We start from the raw sequence: 14,897 nt of genomic DNA, 5'->3' as shown, positions 1-14,897 counted from the left end.
GAAGCGCGTCATACCATATACAGCATAGGGGTTTAATATTTTTACATTCTTCATTTTTATTTGATTTCTGCACTATTGGAAATACAAATACCTTATAAAATAGTCAAAGATATACTAATATTACTATTTAAAGTATCAAATTGTATATATCCTGATATTCTTTGCACAAATTAGCAACGTTTTATGTCTATACATCCCCCGGATACGTCATAATGGACTCTTCTGCAGGGTCATTAGAGGTCATTCCGGACAGGTGAGAGGAGGCTCAAGGTTGGCAGTACGTGAGGTGAGGCACGATCCGGATTACGTGTCTCACGTGCCCTGTCGTACGGATTAGGAAGCATGAAATGTTCTGATTATGACTATGGATGATGAATATGCATGTTTATTCATTCTATAACATGCCAACTCACTATACTCTATGTTTATTCAGGATAGAACCTCCTTGGTCTTCTATAGGAAATAAACTGATTTTGACCACGGAAATAATTTAATAACAGTTATATTTGGATGATGGAGACATTTTTTTTTGGAAAGGGTGACTTCTAGAAAAGTAAAGTAGATGCTTTATTGAGCCTGCAAAACCTTTTGGGAATTATGAATGGATTTTGGATCTGAATACTTTGAAAAAATGCATGCTTATGTCACCTCCAATGCTTATATTTGAATAATGAATTATTTATGATTTTACAATGACTGCTTCATTGTATTTTGCAGGAAGTAACAGTACACTACAGTACTAGTATGTGACGGAAAGGGCCAAGACGTAAGAACTACACCGAGCCATCAAGTGTCCCAGATATAATGTTACAACTCTTACTCCATCATTTGCAATCATAGCTTATAGTCTGGAGTTAACTTATTAGCAGGTTTTAATCATCACCTTCATTGCAAAATACAGACAGTCGGAGAAGTGTAACGTTAACTTATGTAATGTAGAGTCAAATGGCACCACAAAAGAACTTAAAAGTGAAACGTAATAAATGAGTATGCTGAAAGCTCACGTCACATGTTCATGATCCACTGCGCATCAAGATTTACATCACAAGCTAGCAGTTGTTAGTGGCCATGTTCAGCAGCCAAGAATACCTGGAGAAGAAAACCGGTCAGTCCGGTGTGGGGCGGTTACAATACCTCCAGTCCCTGGTCACAGAGTTTCAGGACACTGATAAAGAAGGTAAGGCATTGAAGTATCCTAAATTCTCTAGCTTTAAAGTATAGGAATCTAGCACTGGAATTAGTAGAAATTATTGTCATTAAATTTTTAGTTATTTCATGATCTGCAAGCAGATGTTAGGAGGAAAATCTTAATGAGATTTTTCCAGCCCAGCATCTGCTTGGAGATGCGTTGTTTCAGACTTTAACTGAAGCAGGCTGAAAAATTTTCAGATGATTTGTGTGTTTGTAAGATTGTAGAAAACAGGGTTTGCAGAAAAAGCTGGACTGGCCTGGTGGACAGGCCACCAGGCCAGTCCACCAGGCCTGTCTACCAGGTCAGGCTTCTCAGATACCCCATTCAAAAAGAAAACGTTCTTAGTACTGCAGATGCAGATTTTGTGAGCCAGTGATGAGTTCTTATAGTACAATCATACATATTTTTCAGATTGCAAGGAACAAGTTTTAGCCAACCTGGCAAATTTTGCCTACGACCCCATCAACTATGAACATCTCAGGAAACTCAATGTCATTGACATGTTTCTAGGTGAGTGTCAAAGATGTAATATACATGTATTCCCTCATTTTAGGTGCTGTTCTCCACATTCTGACAGAAAACTTTAAGATGCATAAGTCATGTGTATGTAACCTTGCCAAAGGTACAAGTATTTGCCTATACATGACTGATATTAGATATGGATGTCAATTTGTACAATTACTGGTATGTCTGTTACTACCATACAGATTCTCTAACAGAGGAAAACGAGAGGCTAGTAGAGTTTGGAATCGGTGGTCTGTGCAACTTGGCTCTTGGTAAGTGGAAGCGTTGTACATTTTGTTGTTACTGTATGTTTGTTCTGTGTGTCATTTTTCCTTTTCAGGAAATGTCTTGTGCTTGTGTAGATTATGAAATTGTCAATGGTTATACTTGTCTTTCTTTAGGAGCTCACAATTATCTTTTGATTATCTTTTTAGCTTTAAAAAGGTAATGTTTAACTAGTATTTATCGTACCACCATAAGTATATTAGCTACTTATTTCTGGGCAGTGGTTTTATCTCTTTTGAAAATTCTAATTTCTTTTTCCATTTTGCAGATAAACAGAACAAAGAACACATTCTAGCAAATGGAGGTGTGGACCTCGTCATCCAATGTCTGTCAAGGTAGGTTTCTCCCTTACACTGGTTCCTTGCAACATTTGCAAAGGTGACTAGGCCTCATCTTGTCAATCATGTTTTCATTAAAGGCATCCAGAGCATTTCATGAGGCTTGAAACTTGAATAAAAAAATCCACTTTCTTGTCATTCCTACACATAGTAAGTTTCAATAACACTATACCATTACATATCGACATTAAAGGAGCAAAGATACGATGTCGTTGTGTGGTGAGTAGTGATAGAAAATCCAAGCCCTAATAGACTGATCCTGACTGTCCATCAAAATTAGCGGTGTGACTGCATGTCCGTCAAATATTTGCATTTTTATGTTTTAATTTTGCATTTCTACGTTTTGACGGAGGTGGGCAGGGCTATGGTATCGGTCTAATTACACTAGGCACGTGAAACTAAAAGATCACCATTTATCTTATTTTTTTGTACCACTTTTGAGCACTTTTGATAAGAAATCCGGATGGAAATGTGGTAAACAGTGGCAAATTTTTTAAATGTCAACTTCATAAAGATTACAGCAACTAGAATATTTCCAGTTTTCAAGTCTCATAAAATGCTCTGGGTGCCTTTAAGGTCACCTGAACCATGATTAGGATTTTAGGACTGAATTATTGAATAATTTTATATATTGTTTGTTTCATTACAGCTCCGGTCTTCATCTTGTTTATATGCCCCTGATATTCAATTACCCCACAGCAATATTTTGTATCATTAGATAGTATCCATCATTTGACTTTTAACTATTGCACTAACTTGTCTTTTCCCAGATAGGTACATATACATGCAATCATGTTTCTGATAAACCTGTATGTTTGTACCACTTTCAGTCGAAATGAGGAGACAGTGCTGAACGCCATCACTACCTTAATGTTTCTCACCACACCTGCATCTAAACCAGGTATAAATTCACTTCAAACATTTTTTTTTTCAAAGTCAAAAGATCTTTATTAGCATTTGCAGACATTGAAGACAAATCTGAATTACAGCTAATTTACACAAAATTGATTTAAAATATTCATAATTTTCAAGTGGAAACGACTTATTAAAAATCACAGAGATCAGCAATACAATTACAAGTGCTAAAATACGTATTGTATAAGTCATTAAAATACATACTATTAGATAATACGAGTGCTTGTAATCTATATGAAGGTATTCGACATTATAAGGCTTAAAGAGATTTGTTATGCAGCAGCGTTGCTTGGTAAAGAAAGGACCTTTTAAGTCTCTCAGTTCTACATTTCGGCAGTGAAAGATGGTTGTGGTTATGTAATGTCCTCCCAGTTTCTTCTTGCTTGTCATTGGTGTTCTTCCTCCTATAGTTTCAGTAGAGCTAATTGTCTTAGGTAGGACCTTAGAACAAATGTCTGTCAATGGTTTAATAGAAAGAACCAATTTATTATCCAAATCTGGTAGGATGACACATTATTCTTGTTTGTCTAAATACTGCAGTAAATGTTCACATGGTTTTATTTTCACAGTAGGAAGAAAATGTAGTGTTTGTGATGGTTTTAAGTTCCCGTTTGAGACAATAGTAGACAAGGGGGTAGGAGGGCAAAATATTTTGCGGTGGTTTGAAGTTTTTGGCAAACAGCTTACCGTGAAAACCACGAACATAAAACCACCACAAACATTTCTGCAGTAACAGTAGTCCCAATGTTTAATCTTAGTGTTTGCACAAAGGTTTGTCTGTGATTAAAATTGTCTCTTGTTCACACAGCCATAACCCGTCTCTCGGTGGTGGAGTGTATGCTGAGATTTCAACTGTCCAAAAACTCACGACTCAGCAACCTGGCAACAGTCTTTCTAGAGGTATGACCCAATCAGGGCTGTCTCCAGTTTTAAATTTTTTTCCGTCCCACTCATTATTTGGGAGCCCATGTTTTTGATTTTCAATGTTGAATCTGTCATTCTAACTTACAAAAATACATTTTCATCAGTTTTAGGTCATGAAATTTTCAGGACGGACAGGGTTGAATTTTTTTCCATCCCAACAAGTAAATTTCCGTCCTGGGACGGACGGAAGGACGGGTCCTGGAGACAGCCCTGGACCCAATCAGCTCCTAACTTTCTTTGTGTATGTTATTGTTTTCATAAGTCATCATAATCCAAAAATGTCTTCAAAGTTTCTTTTTAAGTTGGCTGCTGTTATAACTCACACACACACTCATTATCCAGTTTATCTTCTTTTGTTCCCCGTCAATTTGGTTCTTAGTAAGTGGAAGTATTGTACATTTCTTGTAACTGTATGTATGTTCTGTGTTTTTGTTTTAAGAAAAAGGAGGGTTTGACGTGCTTGCACATACGTGTGACATGTCATGTCTTGATGACAGACTGCCAAGTGCCTCTGTCCTACAGGTTAACACTGTGTAGGTTGAGGAGGTTGAAGTCTGTCTTATGTTGCCAATCCATCTTTTTAAGTTTAATTGATTGTTTGATTGCTATGTAGGATTACTGCAGTAGACAGCAGGTCGAGGAGGCCAGACAGGCCCAGACGGGTGACGCTGTGGGGATCTCACTGCCTGCAGAACCACAGCAGACGTAACAGGTACATCAACAAGGCTGGAGTTACAAAGTTGCATTAGTAGTGGCATCATGTGGCGCAATCGGTAGGGTGTTTCGCCCAGAACCGAGAGGTCCCGGGCTCGAAACCACTGATATGCCCCGATGTCGTGCCCTTGGGAAAGGCACTTTACGAGACTTTTCTCACTCCACCCAGCTGTGAATGGGTACTTGACTTCGGTTGGGGAAGGTCATATTGAGGTCACCTGCTGGCGCCGAATGGCAGCCACCCAGACCCTTGCGACAGTTCCACAAAGTGCAAATGTGGAGCAAATATGTATCTGTTGTGTTACATAATTATATGATTGTAAACCCTGCAGCAATTCAACACTGGCTGCCATTGCATGGGTAATTTCTAACCAATAAACCATTATTATTATTATTATTATTATAGTAATACTAATGGGACAGGTGTTGGGTGGCGAAGTGGCTATGCTAGCAAACGTGAAATGAAGAGGTCACTGGTTCCATTCCTGGGTAGACGTCAGGTCTTTGGGAAAGGCACTTAACACAACTTTCCTCACTCCACCCAGATGTGAAACTCTACAACTCCACTTCGGTTGGGAAGATGAAGGGCAGTGAAAGGAGATGGAAGGATGGGCTCTGCCTTCCAATACCGTGTCATTGCCCCTTCAGCCTCAAAGGCTATGGGACCTTTCCCTTTACACATGATGGGACAAATACCCAGTATGATCATCCATTAAACGTTGAATTGACTGCAGTAGCACTACTTGCCTGTCTTTATAATTGTAGTGGGCTACCAAAAGTCTTCAAAGGGTTTGTAACATTAGGGAAGGTGCTGTGCAATTATGTGTGGACATACCATACAAGGGATATAGCACTGTTTGTATTTCTCATTGTTTCTGTGTATGTCTCTATTTGTTTTGTATTTCTCTATTTAGTTTGACCCCATTTGAGGTGTCTTTATTTTCACGGTTTTCGAGCGGTAACCTCTCCTCCGCGAAATCACGACTCCACGAAAATGTGTTTCAATTGTATTGCTACTGTAGATCAATGAATAAAATGCGTTTTTGTTTCTGGCAAGTAAGAACAATGTTCACGGATGTAACTGACAATTTAAGAAAAGTACATTACAGACACCTAATCTTACTGACAGGTGTGTTGTGTTCTGTGACTGACTTGCTTTAATATTTAGATTAGAATTAGTTGTACAGTGTCGTGTCAGTACTACAGGTTTGCTAATTGTAGTTTAGTTTGATGACAGCTAGTAGGAATTCAAGATCCACAAAGTTGGCGATGACGATGTTTATCCCATGGTTGCCTGATCCTGATCTTTTTCCCTTCAACCACTTGAGGATAAACGGCCTGGCGGGAGTCGCCAGAACGCTCTTCAGACTGTGGCCCAGATTCCCCACGATGGTTGCCGCATCGGGCATGAGTATGGCCTGAGACACGGAGAACTTGGATTCATCGCATACTTCTCTGTCGAGGAAATCAATCAGTTTTGAGATCTCGTGTGTGTTCGGGCAGGGCGAGTGCACGTACTCCCAGTCGCTCCACAGGTAGGTGTGGTGGTCGGCAACCTCATCGTTGTTGTAAAACACGATCACCTGATGCCGGTTCTCCCAAAGCTCGGCCAGGGTCACGTCAACCGGATTCGGTGCTATGGTTTTCGGGCACAGCTTTGAACCGAACTTGTCTTTCAGGATCGCGCTCAAGTGCTTGTGATGGAAATCATCCATGCTGTAAAACTGATTGAAATCCAGCAGCACGACCTCTTTCGGGTGGCTGTTGAGCCAGTCGGCAATCTCCTGCATCGCGGTCTCCACTTTCATGCCGTACAGTCCGTGCACGAAGTAGAGGGAGTTGTCGCTCTCTCTCCACGCGACACGGAGGTCGAAGTACCGCACGCCAACGTTGAGCTGTCCGCTGAAGCCGATGTCATGCTGCGTGACGGACCAGTTGTTCACCACGTCATTGACAGTCAGCCCTAGGATCTGGACCGCCTCATCGTGGATGATGTCAGTCAGCTGTTGTCCAACAGGTGAGAGGTCAAACGACTTGTCCTGGTAGAAACTACCGGAATCGTGGGTTCCTGTTGGAGGAAGCAAACACAACTCAGTATAATAGTTATACATATGTTCCTTCCGAAAGGAATATGCTTAGGGAATATGTCCTTCCAGAATATGCTTCATTATAATATCATGTGGTCTCTTAATTCTCATCACTAAGGTCATAAATGGCATTGGATTAATTTCAGTACATGTCAGCAGTTTACCCTCAAGAGATTCGTGAATTACTGATTCTTATCAATTATTCATTTCCTAATCTTTAAGACGACGTATGATACTGTAAGTCTTGAAATACAATATGTTCGCATTGGTTTTATTTTCGCAGTGACACCACCAGTACCGTGCCGAACCACTGGAGTCTGGTACCCAGGGTGCTACTGTACATACCGGGAATGGCGAGATCCTTGAGCGGTGCGGTGCGCAGGTCGGGCGGTAGACCTGTCATCCAGTTGGCCAAGTCCAGCCCGTGAGGCAGATCAGCCGCCATTCTTGACATTCCCACCACGTATGACCTGTTACGGTACCGGTGTGACGCCCTGTTGCGTAAAGCGAGAAAACTAGAATGGCAACATTTTCGGGAAAATGCAGGATATTCCCCTCCCATTACCATGAAGTCTCTGCATAAATTATGCAAAGGAGGTCGGCATTAGCATAATCTATATACAGGTGTGTTCACCTCTCCTAAAGGTACCTACATCTGAAATATGACAATCGTAGCCTTTACGGTGAGGGATACGCATAAATTATGCAAACGAGGCCCTCATGAGCATAATTTATGGCCAGGTTTTATGACCCTTCCTAATGGTACCTACATCTCAAATATGACATCCGTAGCTTTCACGGTAAGGGAAATACAAGTTTATGCCTAAATTATGCAAATGAGGTCCACATTAGCATAATTTATGGCCAGGTGTAGTTGCCTTTCCTAAAGGTACCTACAACTCAAATATGACATCCATACCTTTTACGGTAAGGAAAATTCAAGTGTATGGATAAATTATGCAAATGAGGTCCTCATTAGCATAATTTATGGCCAGGTTTCCTGACCTTTCCTAAAGGTACCTACATCTCATATATGACATCCGTAGCTTTTACGGTAAGGAATATACAAGTTTATGCATTAATTATGCAAATGAGGTCCGTATTAGCATAATTTTTGGCCAGGTGTGTTCACCTTTCCTAAAGGTACCTACATCTCAAAGATGACATCTGCAGCTTTTACGGTAAGGGAAATACAAGTTTATGCATAAATTATGCAAATTAGGTCCTCATTAGCATAATTCATGGCCAGGTGTGTTCACCTTTCCTGAAGCTACCTACATCTCAAATATGACATCTGCAGCTTTTACGGTAACAGAAGTACACGTTTCTGCATAAATTATGCAAATGAGGTCCTCATTACCATAATTTATGTCCAGGTGCATTCACCTTTCCTAAAGGTACCTACATTTCAAAGATGACATCCACAGCTTTTATGGTAAGGGAAATACAAGTTTATGCATAGATTATGCAAATAAGGTCCTCATTAGCATAATTTATTGTCAGGTGTATTCACCTTTCCTACAGGTACCTACATCTCAAATATAACATCCGTACATTGTAACATAAGGTACATATAACTTTCTGCAATACCATTAGTAGAGCTACCACCGCGCATCTACTTGGTTTTTGGCAGAAGAAGAAGAAGAAAGAAGAAGAAGAAGAAGAAGAAGAAGAAGAAGAACAGGCAAGCAAAAACAATATATCCCCCTTCCCACTGGAAGGGGAATATAACAAACAAGGTACCATTAAAACAAGCAGTCATCCTCAACTGTGGTGACTGGTGAAGCATAATAAATGCTTTTTTAAGTAGCTAGCCGAAACTACAAATATTACTGGCCAAAATGCAATTGTAATACCAGAAATGCTCCATCATCAAACTACTTTGTTCCAACGGATGTACCTGACATATTATTATTGCGATTTGCTAAGATATTTTGTGTTCGTACATCCACACGGTACTCTTGAAAATGAACTGAATTTATATCGGACAGGACAGGACAAGATTAATCGGACTGAAAACAAACTCACTTTGTTCCAGCAACGCCTAGGTGGTGTTGGTGTGCCTGGAAAAATGAATGGGTGTGGTACAAAGACAGTTCGGTTCAACCAATCAAAGTGTCCGACACGAAAGAACTTGGTTAGTTTACTACCCTCCTGACTTTCCACATCCAATCAACATCCTCCTTACTTTAAGACATGCACATGAAGCTTCTGCGTATCTTCAAAACATGCTTTGTACCCCCAAGAACATATAAAGAATGGTGTTGTTACCTGCCACCGTAGAGCTCAAAATGTGACGTCACTTTTTCTGCTAGCCATGCATGGGAACGTAACAAAACAATCAAAGGAATGCTGGAGGTGGTATCAGCTTGGCGGTTGTAATGTTGACGAAACTCTCCGCTTTGTGCGAAAAGGTATGCGTCCTTGCCTCAAATGCCTCGGTCGAATTACACCAGCATGTCTTACTACAACCGTCAAGTATCCGAAATAATGTTTTCACTAACAGGTTAAATGTATGTCAGAAACAAAAGCATATTCCATCATTACAGAGGTATTTATTTCAAGAGGAAATATACCCGTCACCATGGATAAGTATAACATATGCAAATGTTGTTGTATAAGTAGTAAACTTAGGTTATGATTGACATGATAACATGATTATGTCGATCAAGACAAGTACGTTAAGTTCCTGTATTGTACTTGAATATGTGGGCATCTACATCGCTGTATATACTGTATACTGTGGAAATCCCTTTTTAAATTGAAAATTGACCACAAAACATGATACAAAATCTGTGTACCATATACTTTTGACAAGAACATGACGGTGTTAGAACACCATGCCATGCAGCTGAATTAACTAAATATAACAAGAACAAGAACTGTATAATAAGAGAATTTGAGCCAAGTCCATAATTTCCGTTTTGTCTTGCCACAAACATTTCCTAGATTGCAAATAAAGAGTTGACATTGATTGTATTAAAACACAAACATAACAAATATACAAACAAGTTGAAAACATTAACTGCAGAAATAAACATTAAATGACATGAAAAGATGCCAAATCCATGAAATTAATGATTGACATTCACAATACTTGCAACTGCTCATAAACATTTGTATTTGTAAGACCTTTCTAGCGTGATTACGTTTACTTACTGGAAACAGCTACAACATCATTTTGTCAAGAAAATTTGCCGAATCATTCTATCATGCAACATTATAGCTGTCAAGCAACGTCAATCTCTTCTTGTAAGGAACTATTTTTCTATTTGATAATAAAAGATCATCACAGTGCTTTAATTAGCTCGTCATAAAATTATTATGCCTTTAGCCCAATGTCATTTGTTGTGTCAGAACATTTTGGTGATGTTATAATCAGGATTGGTCGGAATTTAGCTTCTATGTGAAACTGGCAGGAAGTGTTTTTTGCCGGAGATGTTTGGACGTGCAGACAGGATGGAGATGGCGTGTTCTCGGAGGAAGGTGTCCCACTGAACTATCCTGTGAAATACACCATGCTGTGTCAGTAACACTGTTATATTCTGTTCATCTTATACAGTTTTATTCCGTTTCATGTCGGAACAAGAGTGACAATTTTGGGACAAGTTTGAGTGACACCGTCTGAGCTACATGTGTGTCTTATAATAGTGCAGTCACTACTGTAGTTACTGAAATTGATACAAAATGAATTTGAGGTTCTCTTCCAGTGTTAAATAGCCTCGCTAGAGGCATGTTAGGGTACAAACTCATCTGAAGACTCACCCAGACTCCACCAGGAGGTACTTGGTGTAGTCCCCATCCTTAGGTTCCAGTCTAAAACAGAAAGAGGTTATATGGATGTTTGATTGGGCATTCATATAAATTTCCCAAGGTGCAGGGAAACAAACTACTGTTCAAAATGAACACATGCATGGGGAAGGTCTGATAACAGCTTCATTCTGCACGTACAGTAAATAAAGTAGTGGTTGGGAAAAGAAGGGCATTTATGATGGACACGTTGAAAGATGGCTGCTTGGTGGCCGAGGAACACTTTGGTATTCACCCCTTAACTAGCGTGTAATGGAATGACCCTTCTTGAACAGAAAAGCAAAAATGTGCTGTTATGGTCCTGTCCTTGGTGCTGATGTTGCCCGTGACTGTTTTGTACGGTTATGTCATTTTATGTTTATTGCTCCTTCAGTTTTGGGAAGTCCTCTAGTTATAATTGGATTAAAGAGGTAGATTTAGCCATGCAAAAAGTATTCTGAATCCTGACAGCACAGTTGTACACGGCCCCATAGCACTAATGCCGCTTTACTTGTCCTGTAACAAACCTACCCAAGACCTTCCATCCACTGCTTGATGACTTCTTGGTAGTAATTCTGAACGAGCATTCCCTGGCCGTTAAAGTCTTTTTCCTTGTAGATGTCCCGGACACGCTGGATCTCTCTCGGTGTCAGTAGTTTGACAAGGTACTCCTGCACAGTGTAACAATAAATCTATCATAAAGATGCTTGCACTTCAATTGTCTTCCGCATGGGTGTCTCACTACTCGGTCACCGTCTGAACATTGTAAAACAACTCAACAAGTTCCAGACGGTGTCTCAGCTCAACGATCATGATTAAATCGTAGAATGTTTTATTTTAGTAATAACTGTTCAAAAGGGACGGATAAGAAATACTCGAGATGGGGAAAGGGGCAATCTACACCTCCTTCAAAGACGATTCAATCCAGAACTTACTTTGGGTTTCTTCTGTAGGAAATGTACGCTCTCTGCTGTCACAAACTCCCACCAGCCGATAGACCCGTCTCTGTTGATGTCGATGTTGTCAAACTGTGACAGAAAATATCAGGACATTGTGGTCAAACGCGCCAATACTACGAGGGCCCACAACGACAACTGCACAAGACTTGTGTACCGATAGGGTTTTGTTTGGCCAGCATTCAAGTTGGGCGATTGTTTCCAACATGTACTGTTTTTCGTGTTTTTTTTAGCTTTAATACAGGATAAAGGGAGCAACTTTACAAACCAAAATAAATGACACTTTGCTTTTCTTTTCTTTTCTTACCGCGTCTTTGGCCTGTTGTTCCTCTGACTCGCTCAGTTCTCTACCCTTCATCTGGCGGCACAAGTTCTGCTGGAAGGCTACAAACTCATCAACGGTCACTTGGGTGTCTGAAATGTAAATATTGCTATTACTAACATTTTGTTTGGGATTGATACAAATTTCAACTTCTTAGCTTACCTTGTAAATAAAACATCACCAACGGGGGCTTTTATAAAGATATATTTCTGAAATGAATGTTTTTTATGTGCCAGTGCCATACCAATTGTACACGAGCGCCCCCTAGCCTGCTACGTCATATCAACACCCTTACTTTGGTCGGGATCATGCTGGTCAAAGTTGTCAATCATGAGCTGTGTGTCCTCTTCCTCCAGCAGCGAACCGAGGTTTTCCTGTGGTCAAGAGGTAGACAAACATAAACATTATAGAACATTGATACTAAATATACATTCTTAAAGTGTTCAATCACCCATTTAATAGCTACGACGACAGGAAATCTTAAGGTTTTCTTTCCTGTACAAATAAATGGTAAACCTATATGGGCAGCCCACGGCATTTCCGAAACATTATACCCGGTACGTAATACGGATTGGATACCGTTTCGAGTGGACAAAGACAATCGGCGTTGTTCTTTATAAGTCAAGCGAGGTGAGAGGGTAGGAAAAATTGTATCGTTATAAAAACACTACAATTTCGTTAAAGCAACTACATTGCAGTTAATTACGGCCATATTACACGTGCCTTTATATGGCAGGGAAAATCAGAAAACCCGTTTTGAAGGTTTTGAGGATGAACGAAAACATATCTGGGTCCATCCAAGCCTCTTTGTTTATTCAAAACTTCATTACAACATGTCCAGACACACTGACCTTGCCTACTTCGAGTAACTATTTAATTTGATAAGCTAGTTCAACTGATCACGATTCGTGCAAGACATTTTCAACGTTTACGTCCTCAAATGCCTTGCACGAACCGTGATCAGTTGATGTGTGTTGCTAACATTTATAGGCCACATTATCAAACGGCCTTAAAACTTCGAATTCATGATAAAACTCACACAGTTGAAGCAGCTCCAGCCCTTGTCGGTGGTAGCGTTCTCCATGGCGGTGAGGGCGTGCTGGTCGCCCTTGTTCTTCCTGGTGAGACAAGCCGTGTGACAGCACCGCCCGCACACACGGCACTCCAGCTTCACCGAGCTGTCGAACCCCGGGCACCCCCGGACCGGGCACGATCGGTCGGCGGAGGTCTGGGCCATGTCAGGCGAGGAGTTAGTCTTGGTGCCAGCCTCTCTGATTTTACTCCGATCTCTCGGTCGCTTCCGTAGCCAGAAGTGGCGTCCGGAATGGCCGAGAGAGCTGAGTAAAACTAAAAAGTCTGGCACGCAGGATAGCGAGGAGTGGTGAATATATGACAAGCGTAGACGTACTCACTAAGTACAATAAAATTCGACTACATTTGTGTATGTGTCGTCTATAGGATACTTTAACCGTATCTTGACGACCGACAAACGGATACTGTATACCCACGTAACCTAACTTTGTTCTGATCCAATTAAGTTTTACAGACAAGAAACTCAGGGCCCTACACAACTGGAACGGACATATTGAATATCATCGATAACTTCTGTGTTCATTACTTCCTACACGGCTTACCTTAAGAAATGGCCAGGGAATTTGTTACTAAGGAAGTAACATCATTTGCCAAACATACACAGAACGCTAGGGCGTTGGTCAGAAACGGTGTTACTCAATTCTAGTCAAAATCCAGCGCACTGGCTGTGGTAATACACTTGTGTCAAAATACTGAGCATGGCAGCCCCATACAGGAACAGGTGTCCCTTTCCATAAAGCAGGAGGCTCAACTTCGAATTCTTTGCAACAATACTACATACTTAACTGTATTTTCATCCTTTTGCGCACTACTTACATCAAGTTCTGCGTCGTATGAAGTCATCTTAAGAACCGCACGCTCTCCTTGTAGATCTTTTCAACCGCTCTGTAACACTTTTAAAGCAGGACTAAAGCAGGTGGGTCAAGGAAGAAAACAATTTACTCAGGTACGGTAACCCGATAACTCTCCCCGCCCGCCATGAATGCACGTATTTGTGGTTTAAGTAATGTTTCTTAAGAAGGCTAAGTCGCACGTGGTGTAGCCTTTCTGTGGCCATTCAAGAGGTGTTCGTCTGTGAGGAAAGAAAAACACGTCCACTCAGTGTGCGTAAGTCACGTTTTAGAGAGGTCCCTGTTACCTGTAAATATTTCATCGGAAGAGTAATCCTGTGTAAAATACTATTATTTTAGCCATGCGTCGTGACTGAAACCTCTTTGAGGACGACGCGAATGTTGGTATGGAGAGGAACAACAAATATCAACAACCTAACCTGCTTCTGGATCAACTAGATCAACGAGCCTACTTATTCCCTAAAATAGCACAAAAGAAGGGCTTATCCATCGTTGTCTGCGGGATTTTCTGGTATTACCGCCTTGTTACACCGATGACTGAGGTTAACCAGCTGCCATTGTGACTGTAAAGTAGTTTTCTCCTGGAGCACATTCGGGTCAAGTGACAGGATTACTAAATAGCGTCTCCTTTTTAGATGGCTTCTTTAGTAAAGAGACTTGTGAAAGTTTGACCAGCCAGAGGTTGAACAGGTTGTAGTGCTACCGCAAACACTTCTCGAGAAGCTGGTTTAAAAAAAAGTCGGGCTGAAATGTGTTGTGTTGTGTTGTGTTGTGTTGTGTTGCGTTGTGTTGTGTTGTGTTGCGTTGCGTTGTGTTGTGTTGCGTTGCGTTGCGTTGCGTTGTGTTGTGTTGTGTTGCGTTGCGTTGCGTTGCGTTGTGTTGTGTTGTGTTGTGTAGGGGCATAAGGCGAAAATATTCAAAGACGGCC

The 14,897-nt window shown here is 40.8% G+C and overlaps 3 protein-coding genes and 1 long non-coding RNA gene across 10 annotated transcripts; 1 reads left to right on the top strand and 3 right to left on the bottom strand.

Moving 5' to 3' along the window:
- The first annotated feature begins 202 nt into the window (after positions 1-202).
- Positions 203-5,994, top strand: LOC136444744 (armadillo repeat-containing protein 7-like). Of its 7 annotated transcripts, none has more exons than XM_066442459.1 (9): positions 203-286; positions 718-766; positions 1,057-1,177; positions 1,604-1,702; positions 1,900-1,968; positions 2,250-2,316; positions 3,150-3,220; positions 4,043-4,134; positions 4,772-4,929. In XM_066442459.1, exons 3-9 carry the CDS (start codon positions 1,069-1,071, stop codon positions 4,865-4,867), a joined length of 603 nt encoding a protein of 200 aa, XP_066298556.1. In that variant the 5' UTR covers positions 203-286; positions 718-766; positions 1,057-1,068; the 3' UTR covers positions 4,868-4,929. The 7 variants fall into 7 exon arrangements, with proteins under 7 accessions (XP_066298556.1, XP_066298555.1, XP_066298554.1 ...); XM_066442458.1 differs by having other exon boundaries at positions 1,054-1,177; XM_066442457.1 differs by having other exon boundaries at positions 204-286; positions 1,036-1,177.
- Positions 5,867-7,433, bottom strand: LOC136444743 (PI-PLC X domain-containing protein 3-like). Its single transcript, XM_066442454.1, has 2 exons — positions 7,305-7,433; positions 5,867-6,940 (listed from the first exon to the last, which is right to left on the bottom strand). The coding sequence occupies exons 1-2, from the start codon at positions 7,411-7,413 to the stop codon at positions 6,084-6,086; spliced, it is 966 nt and encodes a 321-aa protein (XP_066298551.1). The 5' UTR covers positions 7,414-7,433; the 3' UTR covers positions 5,867-6,083.
- A 2,425-nt stretch (positions 7,434-9,858) lies between these two features.
- LOC136445203 (uncharacterized) lies at positions 9,859-11,812 on the bottom strand. Its single transcript, XR_010757383.1, has 4 exons — positions 11,684-11,812; positions 11,280-11,419; positions 10,725-10,775; positions 9,859-10,463 (listed from the first exon to the last, which is right to left on the bottom strand). It is a non-coding gene; the product is annotated as an uncharacterized lncRNA (long non-coding RNA).
- A 127-nt stretch (positions 11,813-11,939) lies between these two features.
- On the bottom strand, positions 11,940-14,123 carry LOC136445153 (PHD finger protein 24-like). The gene is made up of 4 exons (XM_066443022.1): positions 13,935-14,123; positions 13,066-13,254; positions 12,322-12,400; positions 11,940-12,118 (listed from the first exon to the last, which is right to left on the bottom strand). Exons 1-4 carry the CDS (start codon positions 13,959-13,961, stop codon positions 11,940-11,942), a joined length of 474 nt encoding a protein of 157 aa, XP_066299119.1. The 5' UTR covers positions 13,962-14,123.
- Between the last annotated feature and the right edge of the window lie 774 nt (positions 14,124-14,897).

The sequence above is a fragment of the Branchiostoma lanceolatum genome, chromosome 11 (assembly GCF_035083965.1).
Source record: "Branchiostoma lanceolatum isolate klBraLanc5 chromosome 11, klBraLanc5.hap2, whole genome shotgun sequence".
In the NCBI taxonomy this organism is placed as follows: Eukaryota; Metazoa; Chordata; class Leptocardii; order Amphioxiformes; family Branchiostomatidae; genus Branchiostoma; species Branchiostoma lanceolatum.
This window is presented reverse-complemented; position numbering and strand designations above follow the sequence as displayed.